The sequence below is a fragment of the Dermacentor silvarum genome, chromosome 10, assembly GCF_013339745.2.
Source record: "Dermacentor silvarum isolate Dsil-2018 chromosome 10, BIME_Dsil_1.4, whole genome shotgun sequence".
Lineage (NCBI taxonomy): Eukaryota > Metazoa > Arthropoda > Arachnida > Ixodida > Ixodidae > Dermacentor > Dermacentor silvarum.
This window is the reverse complement of record NC_051163.1, coordinates 138,947,557-138,963,262: the sequence shown is the minus strand read 5'-3', so window position 1 is coordinate 138,963,262 and position 15,706 is coordinate 138,947,557. Positions and strand designations below refer to the sequence as shown.

The window sequence follows — 15,706 nt, the reverse complement described above, 5'->3', positions numbered from 1 at the left end:
CCTCTTCATGCGGTTATCTATTTTCACTGTGCTGGCTCGGCCTCACCGAAACCCTCTCCACTACAGCCGGCTCCTCGCCTCTTGTCAGCCAATTAGATGAGAAAAACCGCTGAGTGTAGACAATGTTATTGCTTTTGAAAGCGAACAAAGGTGACCTCCTATAAAAGAGGAGAGTGTTTGATTGGGTGGTTCAGACAACGCTGCGGGTCACCGCCCGATGCTTGCGTTGGTGGTTACGTAAATTTGACGTCAGGAGTTTCGAATCAAAACAGTTTGGAATCATTTAAGTTGTGGTACATCGAATACTGAGCTGTGCGTTACGGTGGTGCTGAAATGTGCGACATGAACAACGCCGAAGGACGTTTCGAAGCGAAATTGTTAATTGAGTTAGTCAGGCCTCACAGGTTCCTGTATGATATGTAATGTCCTAATAAACAATTTATTCTTTGTGCAAACATTACACCAATATAAAATTATTTAGCAGATTAAATGCCTAATGTAGATTACATATTTCCAAGTTTAGGCGAACATGGGACCGGTCAGTCAACACTATACGAAACTGGGCTTCTGTCGATGTCACCAACGCCGTAGCATGTTCGTAGGCTGCTCCATCGCGACAGCTGCAAGGTCAATTCACATGGTCGCGAAGGCGAGGCTGAAATTTGATTCCAAGCCTTCAATTATGGTCGTGCAATTGAAGCGCGACTAACTCTCACTAGTTGATGAAAATTGTGCATCCTATACGTCTGGAATGGAAACATTTAAAAAAAAGTACACATAATTTCATTAGAATAGAAAAATGTGAAGTCACAGGTTGTTTGCTTCCATCCACGAAAATTACGAATACGAAACTGTGCAGGCTTTCTAAGTTTGCTCGTGGCGATGTGTGCTGAAATATTGCGAGGTTGTATTGCCGTATACTTAACACCGTAATGTCGTCAAAACATTCTTAAGCGTAGATATAAAAATTCCCGTCCACCCTGTGGATGTAACGCTAAGCTCTTGCCGACGTTACACAAGGCGTCGCACCGTCGAGATCAATCTATCGACCTCGTTCGCGCCCATTCCGTTGGTGCTTCGACGCCGCTGTGCACGTTCGCGGAGTCCACACGCTTGCGCGTATAGGCGTATGGCGCGATTGGGGCGAAAAAAAAAAAATCGTTCTGCCGCGCACGTCGCACAGCGATTTTCGCTGACAGCGTTCACATGCGCCTGCGACAGCGCGATTTCCGTCGCAGCGATGCCGAAGATCGCCCCCTGGTCACGAAACATTGGAGCCTGCATCGCTAATTAAAAACAACGTGGAACTAGTGAAGTATTAAAATTTTGCTGTTATTATTTGAAAATCGAATGAGTACACCATTTTTTAACGTTTAACAGCGTTGAGAGTTAATGATCGCTTAGTCTGCAGCCGCGGTGAGTGAAACGCTGCACAACAGCGCAAGTATGAGCGTGCGGCTAGTCCAGCGTCGGTGGGGTGGTTTCTTTTAGTACACTCCAGTTTCTTTCTTTGTTGCGGTAATATATCGAAGCCGCAACTCTTCTCCTGGAGGAGTATTTGCTTCTGCAGAAGAAGAAGCAACCACTGAGTGTGCAAGCACCTGGCACAATTTGTAGGGATGAAGAGGTTCACGACGGTGACGATCAAGTAGGTACGTGCCGTATGTTGAAGGCGGCGTCTGCTCCCGGTCTGGATAGCGTGCAGCGTCTCCTTTTAAACCAATTGTGTGAGCTAGAGAAAACAAAAATTGTTCATGAAGCTCCTGAGAAACAGGCGCTGGTGGGTACGCCCTGTTAAAACATCATTGAAACTGGCGCGCGGCATTGCTTCGCTGAGCTTCCAACACGCGGTAAAACAGCAAAGCGCCTATTTCGACAGCGCTTGCTGTTACGTCACACGTTGCCGTGCCCACATTGCGCCGATCGCTGCGACTCCGCGACGGCGCGACCAACAAACAGGTTGGAATCCCGTCGCGGAGAGCCCGCGACGACGCGGCGGTCGCTGAACGACGGAATTCGCTGTGTCGCTGTGTGAAAATCGCGCCATGTGAAGCAGCGTTAACCCGCGTTCACGAAGTGAATGCCATTGTAATTTTTTAACATTCTTGCCCTGACGTCGATTAAGGTCGTAGCACACTCTGCGCGACCGATGCAATAGACCGCTAGGGCCCTCTCATCAAGGACAGATACATCGTGCGCACACGTTCGTCACGCGCGCACGCAGGTGTGCCGGAGTGCAGCATATATATCCTCATTAAAATAGATCCTCCACCTGGCGCAAGTGCGTTATTGAACTAATTGAATTTCTCATAGTACAGTGCGTCACGAAATTTGTAAAGTACGATTTGCACACAACCTGCAGACATGATAGCATCGGATTGTAATTTGAACACACGAGGAAACATAATTCTGTTACTCGGCGACTCAAAATTACACTAGCTCTGAAAAGGAAAATTTGTCCAAGTCGACGCGACGGCGTGCACGCATGGACGCAGAAACTTTGCCGGTGTAGCCGTAAAAACATCAAGCCTCCTTGTCGTCTACATGCTCTCGGTGAGCGCGTGATTTTCTCGGCAGACGCAAGAGGAAACGAGTACGAGTTGTTTGGCCCGTGTCCAGAAAATCCGACGTCGGCGTGGGCGCCGGCGTGCGTGGCCGAGAAAATCATACCGGAACGCCCCAACCACGCAGGCCCTCCGCTTCCAGCTTGGCGCATATGCGTTAGTGAAATAATTGAATTTCTCAAAGTAAAATGCGTCAGAAAATCGTAAAGTACGACTTAACCACAACCTGCAGAAATGATAGCATCGGATTGTAATTTGAATGTACGAGAAAACATAATTGTGTCACGAGGAAACTCAAACACAAACACCTTTTCCAGCATTTCTACCATTTATACAGCGGCTCGCCCGGGTAATTTATTTGCAAAAACGCCATTCAGATGGCGCTCGCCTCCTCGGCAGCGTAAAATGGCAGTGGTGCACGGAGGCGGAGGTGGAGAAAAAATTTGACGGACGCTTAAGCTTCGCCTTTAAGAGTGGAGCGCGATAGCATTCAAAGATCTCTGAATGCTTGTCAGGCTTCCCGGCTAATGCAGCTTTCTTTTTTCTCCACCTTCGCCTCTGCGCGCCGCTACCGTTGCACAGGGAGAACAAAACGTTGCAGGAGCCTGTGGCTCGCTAAGCGCCGACGTAAGCACCTTCGTACCCATTGTGGGGCACCACGACTTGTCGCGAAGGTAATTTTCCTCGTTCTGAGCAAAATCTGCTCGGCTGCTTAGTTCTCAGTTAACAACCGCGAACACCGCAGACGAACAAACAAGCAGGCTGTTTTCTGGCGACACACAAAAATAGTCGCTTCTTAACGTAAAATGCGCCCGGTGCCGTAGTACGCAATACGCAGAAAACAGCGCTTGTAGCGCTTTTTGTGCCTACGCAGTGCTCCTTCAATTGGTTTCCGCACCTCGAGAAGCTCCAGGCAGCTTGCAATGACTAACCAAGAACAGACGTGTAGTGTCCTCTAACGTAACAACGTCGTCTGCGTAGCGCGCGTTCAACGCCTTCAGTAAACATAAATTATCAGTATTTTTATTCATCCATAGAACGAACAGCGGTCGCCGAGATATAGCGCAGCGCAATTTTCGTCAGTGGGTTAACTAGCACTCACTCGACTCAGGAAGTGCTGTCGGTAGGTAGCTTCAATGCACATAAACACCACAGCCAAATGTACCGCGTAAAAAAGATCCTTGCTTTCGTCTTATAGCCGTTTCCATAATGTCAGGTCGCTACACGAGTGCATGCTTACCTTTCATTTTCTGGGAAGAGGAAAAAAGTGGCCCTGCTGTTGCTCCCCGTGCTGGCCCGAGATACAACCGCGCGGAGGTCTCCTTTTTTGACACTTCTGTTTTCATTACTTTGCTGGAAGACTGGTCGATACAGAAACAAAATCTTGCAGCACACAGTAGAAGGCAGCGTTACTACATTACCTTTTTGTAACGGTGGTAGAAGGCGAAGGCGTGCACGTGTCCAAAGAGTGCCACGAGCACACGAACAGAATGGCAGCCGAAGCGATAACCGCAATAGCGCCGCCCCAAGGTCAATCCAAGGGCTCTATTCTCGACATGCATGGCGGCTGCACGGCCGCCATTATCCGCCATGTTGACTCTCGGATTGTCTGTCGACAGGTCACGTGTTTTCAAATCTGTACCGGGAAACAGAAGTTTTGCAAAATGCAATTTTGCGTTTTCATCAGAATGATGTAACGTGGCGTGCAGCTGCAAATTTTATCGACTAATACTTTGTTTATTGTCCTTGGCAGCTATACTGCGACTTTAGCGCTTTAAAAGGAAAGGGTACGACAGCGTGCAGAAAAAACGTTGCCGCAGTTTCACCTGAAAGGCGAAGCATCAATTGCGATAGCAAATTTGTAGAGAGCTATACGGAGTAATGATAGTAGCTTTATCAGCTGTATAAACTTGGACATGCAGCAGCACCGGCAACACGCAGATCTGATGTCGACGCCGTCGGCGTTTTGCCCGCGTTCGCACAAAATGCGTGCGGCTTCGGTGACTGTTGCCGGAGCCTCTGATAAAATAGGCATTTGGTGCCACAGCTAAACGTCGCCTCCCTTCCCCCCCTCCCACCCCCCCTCCCGCACGTCCTTTCAGGCGTCGGAAGAAGGCGCGTTTGCTCTACATATAGGTGATTGTAAAGGAGGAAAGAGACGCCTACTTATGCAGCCCTTAAGGGAGCACGGCGCAGAACGCGCGTTTGTTCTCCGCCGTGCGTTCACTCCCCGTGAAAGCGCGCGTCCCTCGCGCCCTTTCACTCGCACATACAGCGTTCGGCGGCGCGCGGCGACGATTTCATCTCCATTGACGTCATACGGAACCTCACGGCGACGGCAGAAATCTGCTTTTGAGTGTCCATATAATTGCTATCGCAATAAAACGTGCAACGCATCTGCAATTTCGCGAATATGTGGTGGTCGTCCAAGATAGCCGCCACGTCAGCTTGCTGATTGACTGTAGAAATATGCGGTGAGGAGCGTCACAATACACCGACACACACTCACGTACGCACGCAGGTACACACACACACACACATTCACGTACGCACGCAATCACACACACACACACACACACACACACACACACACACAAACGACACACACACACACACACACACAAACACAAACGCATACACACACTCACGCACGCAGGCACACACACACAAACACACACACACTCACGCACGCACACACACACGCAGGCACGCACACACAAACACAGACACGCACGCACGCAGGCATACACACACACAAACACACACTCACGCAGGCAGCACATACACACACGCGCGCGACAGCGCGCGCACGCACGACCAGTAGTCGATAAGACATGAGTGAAAAGGATTTTCACAACTTCGCAGTAATCGTTGCTTTATTGCCCAACGCTTCAGTTGATGGACCAACCTTCGGCAGGTGTTACAGGCAAGTGAAGTCGTCCTGTTAGTGGCCGACTTCATTTGCCTGTAACTGTAGCGCAGAGGCGAGTTTCTACAAGGTCAAGCTCGTCGTGCCTCGTGATTCAACGCGTTTAATGCTGATAAAATGTTAGCTTTTCCTGCAAAGTCCACGATGTAACCATGATCATAATGCGTTTTTCACTGAAACTTGCGATACGTCTCTTGTCTTAATTTATAAATGAACATTTTCAAAAAAACTCGAAGCGTTAGTAGCCCTGCATACGTCATTTGAATGACCCTTTCTTGTTGTTCTCGTGTTGAACGACAGATTATGAAGCATCAAACAGCCTAGCCTAACTATCAGTGCTTTGTGGTGTTCAAATCTTCGCCACGACAAGCTGGCATAAAAATCGCCAGTCGTACCGTTAGCCTATATCGCTGTGATGTGTTACTGAATTTTACAATGCATCGTTTATAACTAAACACGATTACAAAGGCATATTGGAGTCTGAGTGCCATTGTCAATCCCGAATCTCAAAGGGCTGATTGTTTACACTCCCGCCAAAAGTGGCGTTACCAATTGCAACGTTTGGTAAACATCCACGAACATCTTACAAACAACCCACAAATCCGCGACACCATGCAATCTCAAGGCAATTTGGCAGAAACTGACCACATTGATTTGTCGCCCCGCAGAGTATATTCGTAGGAAGAAATTAATGAAATGTTATATGCGTAGAAATTAATTAGTATAGCCCGTAGTTAGTAGACGTTGGTTTGATAAACTGTGCACAACTGAAATCTTGCTGCAGTGTATCAAAAACGCTACTACGAGCTTTACCTTGTGTGCTCTGCCCTTAAAGATACATTTAGAGACCTAAGACTCCGCGTAGCTAAAATGATACTAGGGCGAAATACGAGGCACGCTGCCGGCGCTCTCGTTGTCAACCTGGATTAAGGCAGCGTACACTAACATCTCTTTGAAATAAATGCTGTAATGATCATAATTAGTATTGTCTTTTTATGTCTTCTACAAAACACGTGCTTTGAGTCGGGGCTTCTATTGCTTCACTGTCTTGTGTGTGATATTTTGCCACTGTTGACCTCCTTGGGACAACACTATCTCTCTTGCACCGGCTACTCCTGGTGTCCGGTCCCCGAAGTCACCGGACCTGTGTTGTCTGCTGCAGCATCTAAGGCGGGTGTCAGCAAGTAGCGTGGCGTAGCTTGCCGGCAATAATAACTGCCGAAATACATTTTCGACAATAGCTACTAGTGACATGAGAACTGAGGACGTTCGCTAACGGACAATAAGATTAAAGAAGCCATTTCTGTAGCTGCATGATTCGAGCCTGTGTCCGTTATCTTTGGGGTTGAGGAAACACACATTCGCACATGACATTCAGGAAAGGTTGACATCGCTAGAAAATTACTATCGAGAAACTGGAGCGAACGACTGTACCGAATCCTATTCTCGTGCAGACCCGTGCCGTGGCGTGCAGTGCCCGGCATCGCAAGTGTGCCAGCTGGATGAGCAGCGCAACCCGATCTGCCGCTGCAACGGTGCCTGCCCCGGGGATCTGCGGCCCGTTTGTGGGTCCGACGGACGCACCTATCCCAACGAGTGCCTGCTGCGAGTCGAAGCGTGCCGCTCGCGCAGGTCCCTGCGGCTCGTGTATGCGGGCGCCTGCTCGCAAGGCCTGAACCCCTGCGGAGACCTGCAGTGCCCGTTCGAGTGCTCCATCGACCGATTCGGAAAGGCCTCGTGTACCTGCCCGCCTCCTTGTGAACAGGTGCGTCTGAATTTGCTTCGTGGAATCGAGAATATTTGCGCAGCCGAACTCTGTGGAACGCGCGAGATTGAAAGATGATTTTGCCTCAGCAATGCTTCCGTATTGTACGGAGCAGTGAGCACTGCTTGGCGCGCAGGTGCTGCGCCCCGTTTGCGGCTCGGACGGCAAGAGCTACGACTCGGCGTGCCACCTGCGGCGCGAGGCATGCCTAGCGGGAGACGCCGAGCTGCGGATCTCGTATGCGGGACCATGCGACGCGGCCGCGCCCTGCCACGGCTACCGCTGCCCGCCGGGCGCCTTCTGCGCGCCCGACGGCAGCGGCCAGCCGTCGTGTCACTGCCCGCCCTGCTCGGAGGAGTTCGAGCCCGTGTGCGGCTCAGACGGAATTTCGTACCCCAACGAGTGCAAGCTCAGGCGCGAGACCTGCCAGCGGAGCACGGCCCCGGGAGGCTCTGCGCTGCCTCCCGTGGCCGTCGCGCACCCGGGACTCTGCTCGGACCCGTGTGACGGCCGCCAGTGCCCCTTCTATGGTGTCTGCGAGGTATGTACCTTGTTGCTTATTGCTGCACCTGCTGTAACTGGAAAAGCACAACGCTATAAGGGGCTATGACTCTTGTCGGCGCCCTGCTTCAGCGCTGTTTGTTGTTCACTTGCTCTGTTTCACTGACTCAAGTATGGAATACTCTGGGTTTTTCGAGTTTGCTTTTGACTGTCGAAAGCGGCAGCGTTGAGCGCATTGTTGTTGTGAGCGTTCCGATTACTGCGGTGACCGCACGAATTTGAGTCCGAGGGCGCGCTTGGTTGGGAGACCTCTCTCGTCAGTTCTTGCCTTTTACCTGGAGTCTTCCGCTGGACGTGTTCTATCTCTCCAAGTAGTGGACCCGAATGAAGAGCTTTCTGAGAGAGCTCTTCATTCAGTGGTTCAGAAAGTACAGCGGCATTGACTCGTTGATATATATATATATATAACGAGTCAATAACATAGGAACCGTAGAACAAGTTGAAGCACCTTCATCATATTTTATATCCGTGCTATTTCGTGAATATTCACGAGGACCTCAATCGCAGAAAAATTTTCACAAGATGCTTGAATGTGTGCAGTAATGTGGTGTCTTTTTTTTAATTCGGTGCAGCCCGCCATGACATTTATTACTATTAAGAGGCAAAGGTATTTGACAACACGCCGAATAATATGCTTAAAATAACTATTACCGTAGCATTGTTATTTTTCTATTAATTTCAATCAGATTACTGCACGTGCAGATCTGTCTTCATAATTTTCCAATAACGCGCTCTGTCTGCTGCTACACTAGCCCCATGCGTTCGTTCAGAGTCTGAGTCTAAAGTCCAATATAACGCTAGGTGCACAAATTCCGAAGGAAGCTGTTTTATCTGGCAAGCGTCAGTGTGTGTTAGGGCGTTTGTAGCTAATTTCGGGCATGGCTGCTACGCAAAAGGCCACGGGGTCCAACTATTTCGCAACACGTAAGGGACGAGATAAACGTGGCAGAAAATTTTGTAGCGCTCAAGGAATATGGTTGGTGCACCAAAAAAGGACGTGTCCTCCACAGTTGACCTAGGCGAAGGTTGTTGGGTTGGAGTAAGTTGTACCATACTGTTCACTACAGTGCCAGGTAGTAGTGACGCTGAAGGACCAGGAACGCTGCCAAAAGAGAGAGCTAGAATGAAACTGTTTATTGGGCGAACTTGTGCCCTGCGATGCACAAGCATTGTTGGAGAAAATATGCGTATTCCTTCGTGGTTGGAATGTTGAAAGCAGGGCTAAAAAAAACAGATGCAGAGAGGCAGAGAAACGGAGGAGAGAAGCGCTGCACTAACAACTGACATTTCTTGAATCAACACGGCATAAACCTACCAGAAAGCCAGTTTCGTAGCACAGAAGCGCAGTGCGCAAACATCGCAAAATGGAGAAGTCGAAATCCCCTCCCCTCCAAAAAAGAAACAAATTTGCAAGACACCAAACACTACAACTGGCACGAAATCATCCACACTGCATGATAAAATGAATTTCTCCAGTTGTCATCACGTGCGAGCATAGCCGAAGCTGGTAAACGCAAACGCTACCGGAAGTGGCAATATGACACGTGTGTGGAAGAAGAACGGCACTAAAAAGTTTCGTGGCCATCGCGTGATTTGGAGCCAAAAGATGATCGGCACGCCAGAAAGCGTCGTCACCATCGCGTGTCTCGCGGCCAGTTCGCCCATCCAGCTGGGCCATCGTTGCCGCCGCTGTGTTTCTGGCTGTCGTTCGACGACTCCAGTGAACCTCGTCACACATGGTGGAGGTGCGGTGTAGACCTTTAAACCTGGATCACCGAAGCAGGACTCTGCCATCCATTCCCGTTATGGCGGAAGGCCCGTCACCGCGTCCAACGGCTATACGATGCCTGCCGTGGCCTGCTCGGGTGCATTTCGTCAGCACGACCCTGCCATTTTCAGCAGTATAGGAGACCATGATGTCGAGGACGGGCTCGCCTGCAATGAAAGTGTGAGCGAGTGGGAAGGGGCTACGAAACTGACCAACGCCATATTCTACAAGCGACTTTGCGAACTTGTACCGCAACCACGAACCTGACCTATCAACTTAGGTGGCATTGAACAGCTTCAGAGAGCTGTTTACGCGGCGTGCAATCTGTAAGCCTCGCGCCGAGCAACGTTTGCGAGAACGAGCAGAGTCGTAAGACATTCACAAGTTATATCGAGGTTGTCATGGATCTCTGCAAGCGTGTTGATGCGACAGGCGGAACGCGAGAAGATCAGGCCTATTAAAACGAAAGTGTTTTATGCCGGGGTCCACCATCAACTTCCTGTAACGAATAAGACTTCGGCGCGAACGCGTGAAGTGTGCTCTTTCTTGACAGGGATAGCGCCGCGATCTAGGAGTGGTGAAGTACTGCACCATGACACTAACGAACGCCGACAGTGAGCGCTTCGGTAGTCTCAACGCAGTGGAGGCTCCAACGCGGTGTAGCCTGACGTAGATGGTGTAGGCCTTTTCCTGAGGTGATGACGCAGTTTGCGCACATGGTTTGTCTTTCACGTCCGATTATCCTGTGACACCTCGTCACCTACGGAGTGCAGCTTGAACATGTATCAGCAGTGCTTACACGCCGCCTACTGCTTCACTTGCGATGGCACCAACTAAAAAGCCGGCAGATCCCACGCCCTGTGGGAATCGATGTTATGCGAAGCATTCTTACCAAGTTAACAAAACGACCATGAGAGCACCAAGACGTAGGCGGCTTTTGCATGACCTACGTGACACGCATGTCATGACATCGTGTCTTAAGTCTTCAGGAGTCCCTTTAGCAACGCCTAGGAGACCTTAAAGTGAAAGCCTTAGCCATGCTCCTGACTATGACTTCAACCATTGACCCTTTTCCTTCACTTAGTACCACATCCCACCCCATTTAAGTGGTTCTTGAGTGTTAATCTTTTATTGCTGAGTCATTGTCATTTTTTCTGAGCCATGCTCATGACTATGACTTTTAGCATCATCCTTTAGTGTTGTCTTCACTTAGTACCCACGTCAGAACCCATTTGAGTGGTTCTTGAGTGTTAATCTTTTATTGCTGAGTCATTGTCATTTTTGCTGAGTCATGCTCATGACTATGCCTTCTACCATTATACTTTAGTATTGTCTTCGCTTAGTACGCACGTCCGAACCCATTAGAGTGGTTCTTGAGAGTTAATCTTTTGCTGAGTGATTGTCATTTTTGCTGAGTCATGCTCATGACTATGAGTTCTAGCATCATACTTTAGTGTTTCCTTCACTTAGTACCCACGTCAGAACCCATTTGAGTGTTAATCTTTTTTCGTTGAGGCATTGTCATTTTTGCTGAGTCAAGCTCATGACTATGACTTCTACCATTATCCTTTGGTGTTTCCTTCACTTAGTACGCACGTCAGAACCCATTTGAGTGGTTTTTGAGTGTTAATGTTTTTTCGCTGGGTCATTTTCATTTTAGGCGGCTGTTTTATGACCTATATGACACGCATGTCATGACATTCATGCCATGATCTATCATTTATGTTCGTATACTATGCCAATTTTCGTACCGACCAAGTTTACGAAACGACCATGAGAGCGCCAAGACGTAGGGAGCGGTTTGATGACCTACATGACACACATGTCATGATATTCATGTCATGACCTATTATTTATGTTCATCATCCACTCTTGTCATAGTGGGTCAATTTGGGTAGATACCAAGTTAACGATACGTGCACGAGAGCAACAAGACGTAGGCGGCTAGATAATTAGATAGATAGATAGATAGATAGATAGATAGATAGATAGATAGATAGATAGATAGATAGATAGATAGATAGATAGATAGATAGATAGATAGATAGATGCTGTCAACATGGCAAATGCTCAAGAAATGCTTCGCATTTAAAAAACTGCTGCGTTAAGCGGCGCAAAAAGGCAACGCCGTTGACGGGCGAATCTTGCGTTGGTCCGGCGAGATACACGCAGGCGTGAAGAAGAACGCCTTCGTGTTTTCAAGTTGCACGCTGCCATTCGCATTCGTGAAGCTGAGCGCGTCGCAACTCAACTGGCTTCCCAAGACACTACCAAGCCGGACCAAAATGCCTTCGCCGAAGCGACTCGACTATACCGCTCGCGAACAGGACGCTGCGCGCGAAGCAAACATGCAGCACGGTCGCCGACCTTTCGTCGCAGCGCATCGTGAATTCACGAAGCAACAGCTTCTGTAAAGACACGTCTCACTTTCGTGTTGTACCAATTCCGATGAAAAAGGGATCAACCATAATTTATGAAGGCTAAAGCCTATGCTGGCGGGTACCTTGCAGTGACCTTGGCAAAACTGTGCCGTGACGAAAAATGGCCGACGCCACAAAGAGTAAAAACCCGTCTAAAGATGCTCGGATTGAAGTCACATTTCTCAGGGAGGTTCCTGTAAACAAAGTAAATTAGTGGCTTTGAAAAGAAAATATGTTAAATTTCTGTCTAGCTGGGAATCGAACCTGGGTTTCCGCGGTGCGAGACGAGCACGCTTCCTGGAAGTCATGGCTGCTCCACGGTTGTGGCTTACTTACCTAGTGCGTGCCTCATTGCACACGTCACGTGGTCACAGAGATGCTCTCGTGCCATTGATCGCACGTCGTCGATGCCGCTGATCGTACCAGCGTTCCCGTACTGCCCCTCGCTCTCGTGCCGCTGCTCGCGCACTGGTCGTCGTCGTCTTCCACAGTTGGCAGGTTTGCGCCTGCGCGTTTTCCAAACGTTTATTACAAGTTTGTTTAGACAACGAAGACATTGTTGACACGACGATTGACGGAATGGCAAACTAGTGCCTGACAAAGCGTCAAAAAGCTTTCCCACCAGGTGACACACCACTCAGTAGGGCAAATAATAGAAATAGTAAAAATATATATATCAAGCCTTGATGAAAAAAAATACACACAAATCATAGAAATACAGCCAGCAAACTGATAGACGTGTGTTAGAGTCATGAACTGATGCAAACACTTATTATGAAACACAACACAAGAAATCAGACAATAGAAGCAATACTGAAAAAATAGGCACATTCTAAATCGATGTAACAAAAAAGGGTAAATAATGCAAAATAAAACAAAGAACAAGTTGCATTAGAACCAGAACACTCATATTAGTGTGTTCTTAAATGGGGAAGGACAAAAGATACGTGGTGATATTTTTTTTTAAAGTGTGTATCGACATGTTTTCGACCATCATAGGTATAACGACCGAATTACGGTTTAGGAAGTCCGCTATTTCCTGGGGTAATTTATGGGTACCATAATTAGTACGTATTTTCTCCTTGTGGTAATTTTTGTGCCCCAGGTCATAACGGTGTTCCCTATGGAGATAGCTAGATAAAAATAAATCAGCTTCAGTCTTCATTTTGTAATAAATAACAACGGCTAACTTTTTCTAATGACGTCGTCAATACCTAATATTTGCTGTTTCGTAAAGAGTGGTGGCGGTGTGACTAAGGTACGATGTGTTTCTGATCACACGTAAAATTGCTTTCTCTAATTCTCTAATTCTCTTGCGTAGTTCCTCACGCAAGACGAGAGTAATGCAAACGGGAGTCGGACAAGCGGGTAGTACAGCTGCTTTTTTAGCCACACAGGCAGTAAGTGTGTGAATCTAGAAATGATTCCAGTGGAACGTAAAATAGCAGATCGAACTTCATTTATGTGAGGTGACCAGTGAAGATTTTCTTGGAACAACATACAAGGAAGACTGTGTGCAGTAACGCGCTCAATAGTGAGCCTAAGAAATTTAAGAGTTATAGGGTTGGAAATCGGCTTGTTCCATGGATGAAAAATAACGTATTTGGTATTTTTCGCATTTAATTAAATTTTATTTATTTGTAGCCAGATTGCCAAGCTTTCAAGCCGTCCATTAGTTTCACTCTGTAGCGCCACCAGGTCTGTTCCAGAAAAAATACATTTGTGTCACCAGCGTAAAGTAATATGCATGGTGTATAGTGTACGCTAATAATGTCATTGATATACAACAAAAATAACAGTGGGCCTAGAATGGAACCCTGCGGGACACCGTACTTAACGTTACCTATTTCTGATTTAGCGCGATTGATATTAGTATACTGAACGCTGTTTGTTAAGTAGGTATTGACTAATTCGAGTGAAATTCCCCGAATACCATACATCCATAGTTTGTCTAATAAAATATAGTGTTTTATGAAAGGAAATGCTTTTTAAAACCTACAAATAACCCGAGTGTAAGTAATTTCTGCTCAATGTTATTATCCCACTGAACACACATTGGTCTAGAAGCCGTCTTAAATCATCTTAAAAGTTTACAGGACGTCTTGAAGACGTATGCTGCAACAAGACGGCAAGTTGGGCCAGTTGGTTGGAATTCATCGTGAGGATCGTAACAGCGCAAACAAGACACGGACAAAAGAAAGGAAAATCGACAACACGGTGCTGCCGTGTTGTCGACAACACTTATCAGTGCCGTGTTGTAGATTTTCCTTCCTTTTGTCCGTGTCTTGTTTGCGCTGTTACGATCCTCACGTCTTGAAGACGTTTTGGCAAGATATTAAATACTTCTTCAAGACACCTTACCAATATTTTGTCGGACGTCTTAAAACGTCTTGTAGCCGTCTCTAAGACCGTCTAATGCACTGCAAATTTGGGATATCAGACGTTTTACAACACGTCTTGTAGACGTCTCGAAGACGGCTAGAAGACGTCTTGCAAGACATCTTGGGAACGTTTTGAAAACGGCTACAAAGCGTTTTGCTGGAAGTTTCGAGGATGTTTCAAAAACGTTTTTAAATGCTTTAAACATCTACTGGTCAACTAAGGCATGGCCTTTTCTAGTCGCTCGTATTTAGCTAATTAAGCCCTAAATATTGTTTTACAGTATTTACAAAAGATGGTGACAGTGAAAACATACTTAGTCTTAAGTGGAGAGGATGTGAAATCTGAACACGGATGTTATTTCAATTCAGCTATGTATTCCATAAAGTTACCAAGTCGTCACATTGAGGGAAAAAAAAGTGAAGAAACAAATAAGGAATAAACATGCTGACTATATATATATATATATATATATATATATATATATTTCCTTGAAAAAGGTCGGTCCACCGTCCGAAACTGTTGCGTAAATAATAAACCTAAGATAACCGCGAAGTTGTGCTTCTGATTTTCCTATGCATACATATATATATATATATATATATATATATATATATGAAGTACAACGGACTTCCCCTCTCTAAACTTTAGTTCAACACCTGATCTCTTGTCCGCAAGGGGAATCACTAGCAGAAATATGACATTTTAATGTCTCTAGAAGCTAAAATTAGGTCATATTGCAATCCAGATGGTCTGTCTCCTTTCGATGTCAACTATCCAACGACATGTTGCTTAGCTTCAGTGATCTGGCTAGAAACAGCATACACTGCCCATTACGTCCAGGAAGCCCCAATCTCATTTTACTTACCTTGTCAATACTGATGTAGCTTTGCAGATGGAATAATATAAAAGACTCCAGCAACACTATTACAGAAGTTTTCCTTGTATGGATGTTTGGCACGTACACGAATTTAGATACACAAAACACCTTTCCATTATAACAAAAATTATAAAGGAGTTGAGTGTCTCCCTGTCATCTGCTAAATAGAGAAATCAATGAGGATGCTCCTATTCCTCGCAATATTGAAAAAAAGCTTGGCTTTACCGACTGCACCAATCCCTATGGCCCATTTCTTACAACCCACCATAGCATCACTGAAATATTGGCAAAGCCACAAAAGCGATAAACACGTGTGAAAGCAACGTACGCTTAACGTAAAGCATGATTATTCACACAAATGAAGCGCTAAAGTAGCCAAAGGTTCCAAAGAACGTTTAATAAATCAGTAACACGCCACTACATAAGCAAAATGTTTCTAA

The 15,706-nt window shown here is 46.9% G+C and overlaps 1 protein-coding gene across 2 annotated transcripts in view; it reads left to right on the top strand.

Annotated features, from left to right (window-relative positions):
- The window catches only part of LOC119430989 (agrin-like), a 412,147-nt gene that overhangs the window by 316,031 nt on the left and 80,410 nt on the right, over positions 1–15,706 (top strand). For both annotated transcript variants that reach the window (XM_037698455.2, XM_037698454.2), the window contains exons 5-6: positions 6,948–7,258; positions 7,395–7,799. In XM_037698455.2, coding sequence (XP_037554383.2) covers positions 6,948–7,258; positions 7,395–7,799 — 716 coding nt within the window. The remainder of the gene's footprint in view (positions 1–6,947; positions 7,259–7,394; positions 7,800–15,706) is intronic.